The 3,797-nt window shown below is 38.6% G+C and overlaps 1 protein-coding gene across 1 annotated transcript in view; it reads right to left on the bottom strand.

Moving 5' to 3' along the window:
• The window catches only part of il21 (interleukin 21), a 12,860-nt gene extending 9,125 nt beyond the window's left edge, over positions 1-3,735 (bottom strand). Inside the window, exons 1-5 of the mRNA XM_019892196.1 lie at positions 3,237-3,735; positions 2,924-2,965; positions 1,552-1,665; positions 1,420-1,458; positions 1,239-1,319 (exon numbers count right to left, since the gene is read on the bottom strand). Of these exons, the coding sequence (XP_019747755.1) occupies positions 1,239-1,319; positions 1,420-1,458; positions 1,552-1,665; positions 2,924-2,965; positions 3,237-3,368 (408 nt within the window). The 5' untranslated portion in view covers positions 3,369-3,735. The remainder of the gene's footprint in view (positions 1-1,238; positions 1,320-1,419; positions 1,459-1,551; positions 1,666-2,923; positions 2,966-3,236) is intronic.
• Positions 3,736-3,797: the final 62 nt, after the last annotated feature.

Below are 3,797 nucleotides of genomic sequence, written 5' to 3'. Positions count from 1 at the left end.
TATATATATATATATATTTTTTTTTTTTTACATGATTAGTTAGTTTCATTTACATTAAGGAAGGAGTTTAATCTCAATTAGAATTGCTCCATAAGCAGTCCTCATCATGCTGTTCATTTTGACATCATGTGCTAATAATAGCAGCAGCCCACAACATAAAAGTGCATGTGAGGTGCAGGTATTATTTTTGTTGACTTGGGGTTGCCATCTGTACGTTCTAAATCATAGAATTTAGGGATGGGCACATTTGCCGTTTGCCACTAGTTTGGTTCTGATTCTCGGTAGCTGGGAATCCATACCGGCACTCAACGGTACCAATTTTCATTACTTTTGTTCTCTTGTTTGCGCTAATTTATGATGTTTAGCAATCAATCTAAAACCATTTCAATTTAAGCTTTTTTTTTTCAATCTATTCATTTTAACAAATAACAAAACATGAATTTAAAACAAATGAACCAAAGTGTAAAAATAAAGGAATTACATTTTACAATTATTTAAGTATAAATAATACTTTTAAAATGCAAAGTGCGAAAAAGAATTCTTTGCAACGAACAACAAAAGGAACGATGTTAAACAGTTGTACAAGAAAGGGGGATGAAACATTATAACTATTAGTAGTAATGAAGATAAATAATTGGATGAGCGTTATCTTCGTTCCTTGTGCAGTTGCTTTTCAAGAATGCAAGGCCTGCCACATGCCCAGCCATGACTTTTAACCCAGCTTGGGCCAAAGCGGGGGGTGGGGGGACACGACAGTTGGAAGAGGATGTGAATGTTTGGTATCAAATTCATCATTTGAACATACGCGACACGGTACATCATGTTTGCTACATTTCAGCCACAATTTTTCGCTATTTCACTCATATGAAATTAGAAATACGGTTCCCGGTATGCATTGTTGTAAAACACAATGTACGGTGTGTATATCTACCGTAGTTGGGACGTGGTCTGGCTCCCCGCACAGATGGCTGAGACCCAAATCGGTCCATATCAAAAAAAGTACCGTCTTGGTTAGCTATCCCGAATGGTATCTGTGACTTTAAGTGTGAATGGCTTTTAAAAGCCACACCTGACGGAGTGAATGACATGTGCATCAGCAAACGTGAGTGTGGTTGGCTTTTGTCAGCTCAGGTAATGAGCCATTGACGTTTGTGTATCGATGTGCCCATGCGTTTTTATTATTCCCCTCCCCACCCCCCAGGGTAAAGAGTGATTTTACTTGAAAGGCAATCACTTACCCTTTGAATGAGGGACTCCAGTCTTTTGACGAATTCTGGAGCGGTAGCCTTCGGTTGTGAATCACACGTTTCGCAGGTGGACTAAAAGACACATTTAAGTAGACTTCTTTAACTTCATCAAATATGACAGACTTGTTTACTGAGAACCATTAAAAGCAGAGGACGAAAACGGCTCCCTTACCACAGCATTTCCTGTTTTGCAAAAGTCCAGAGCCCTCTCCTGGAAGACAGTTGAAAAAAAAATGTTTTTTAATCATTAGTGCATCGGTTACTCTGCCACGGAATGCTAATTACTTTTTAGATTTGTACTTACAGTGATGGGGTGCTTGAGGCTTCGGTAAAGTTTGTCTTGTTTTCTTTCTGTCACGTTGAACTGCACATGCAAGCTTGCCCGGAAGCATCGTAATGCTGAGAGACAGCAACAGTCCTAGGGGGAAAAAAAAAAAAAAAAATCATCAGAATAAGTATGTTTGTTAGTAAATCTAGATGACAGCACTTTTGCCTACTCATCACATTTTGAAGCAGTGAGCAAGGTTTGTTTTCCTCAATGTGAAAACGAGAAAAAAAAAACAGGAAGCAACTTGACGTCTGACGAGAAGAAGCATGACAAGTCGTGCTTTGAACTTTTTAAAATTGTTGTCAGTTGTGATTTAGCAAGTTCTTCAGGTTGATTATGGGATGGTTTCATGAGTATTATCAAACTAAGGATGATCGTTCACGTTTTCTTTAGCCGAATAAAAGTAAATTTGAAAGAAATATGTCATTATTTACCTGGAGTTTTTCTCCAGATCAACTGAAGGCGAATCGCTCAATAAAATGGGAACGTTTACCAAAAAATACATAAACATTTCCACGCAGAAAAGTTGCACTCAATCCTCACTCAATTAAAATATAAACAAGAAAAATAGACAACAAATAGAACAATATATGTTTGTGCCAACATTTTAGTGGTTGCATTGTTACTTTTTAAGTTTAAATAAAGGTTAAAAGAAAAAAGTAACATAGAAATTCAAAACGAATATACATCTGTCCCAATATTGTGATGTCTTTCATGAAAATCAAAGTTGAATAAAAAATGTACATTTTCTCATCATGGGAAATGTACTAAATTGCATTTGTGTCATATTTTAGCGTTTTCATTTTGTTCAAGTCAAGGTTTAATGAAAACACAAATAATATAAAGAAGAATGGGTTTTTTTATCTTGGACAAAGTAAAATAGTAATCATGAAACGAGAACATATAAAGGTATCAAAATTGTCTGTGTGGTCAAATTCATATGAAAGTATTTTTTAAGATTAATAATCCCACTAGTTCCAAAAATCAAAACCAATAATTGTGTCGATCATCTTTATCCATTTTAACAACAATGCAATCGTCCTAATTAAAAAATGCACTTGCAAATATGGTTGCCTTTTTTTTTTTTAATAGTCATATTTTGCTACATTGACATTAATTAATTCTCATTACAAACGACCTTTGAGGAGGGCAAAATAATTCCCAAGTGTCTACATTTCATTGTTTGGTTTGTTTTGACTTGACGAGATGTGTTGGTTGCATGACACATCAATCGAGCTTCTCCTACTCACTCGCTTAAGTTGCGAGCGTAATGCTGACTAACCGACCGCAATTATTTTTAATGCAGCCGCGACCCCAAGAAATAATAACATGCAATAGTAACACTTACCTCAATATTCTGCGGCGGCGTGTTCACCAGCAGCTCTCTGCGCTGCAGGAAACAATGTCTTCAGTACACGTGATAAAATTACTGGCACTCTGTACATACGGTATATTAATTTGCGAGAAACGATTCGCGAAATGCTAAATTAGCAAATGATGAGAACTGGAGGGAAAAAAACAAAACAAAACAAACAAGAACAAAAAAACAGCTTACATTTTTTTTGGATCCCAGGGAAAACAAATTGAACTAACCCTTGACCTCATAATATATAAATACGTAAACTGATTGTCAAAAATGTCTGCCAAACAGGCTCGCTTACCTCTAGCGAGTCTTTGACATCGCCGAGTTGCTTCACGACTTCAAGCAGTTTTCTCCTCTCCAGTGTCACACCGGTGGCGCTGGCGAAAGAAGCGCAACAAACTGCGAGAAGGCACACAACAACAAGTTTCATGTTGACGTCCGAGTACGCGGCAGCAGCGAGCAGGTGGTAAGAAGTTTGTACGTTTTTCTGGAAGTGACAATCGACATGTCGCCGGCCCTTTTTTTATACGCATCCCAGGGGACGCAGGAAAACCACCCGTCGAGAGTTGGAACCCTGCAGAAACTCGTATGACTAATGACTTTTTCTTTTCCACTGGCAGTCACACCGCCGCGTGGCGTCAAGAGATGCGTGTGCGCGTCCGTAGGTTGCGAGCGGCGTTCTCGAGCGCGGCAGGAAGAGGCAGGGAGATACCACTTCCCATTCTCGCCACTACGTCGTAGCACGACGTAGTGAGTGATACTGTCAACCTCATTATCTCACACACACACACACACACACACACACACACACACACACACACACACACACACACACACACACACACACACACCCAAACAC

Source organism: Hippocampus comes, unplaced genomic scaffold (genome assembly GCF_001891065.2).
Source record: "Hippocampus comes isolate QL1 unplaced genomic scaffold, H_comes_QL1_v1.1 scaffold129, whole genome shotgun sequence".
NCBI classification, from domain to species: domain Eukaryota; kingdom Metazoa; phylum Chordata; class Actinopteri; order Syngnathiformes; family Syngnathidae; genus Hippocampus; species Hippocampus comes.
The sequence above is the reverse complement of the archived record's forward strand: the minus strand, read 5'-3'. Positions and strand labels throughout refer to the sequence as shown.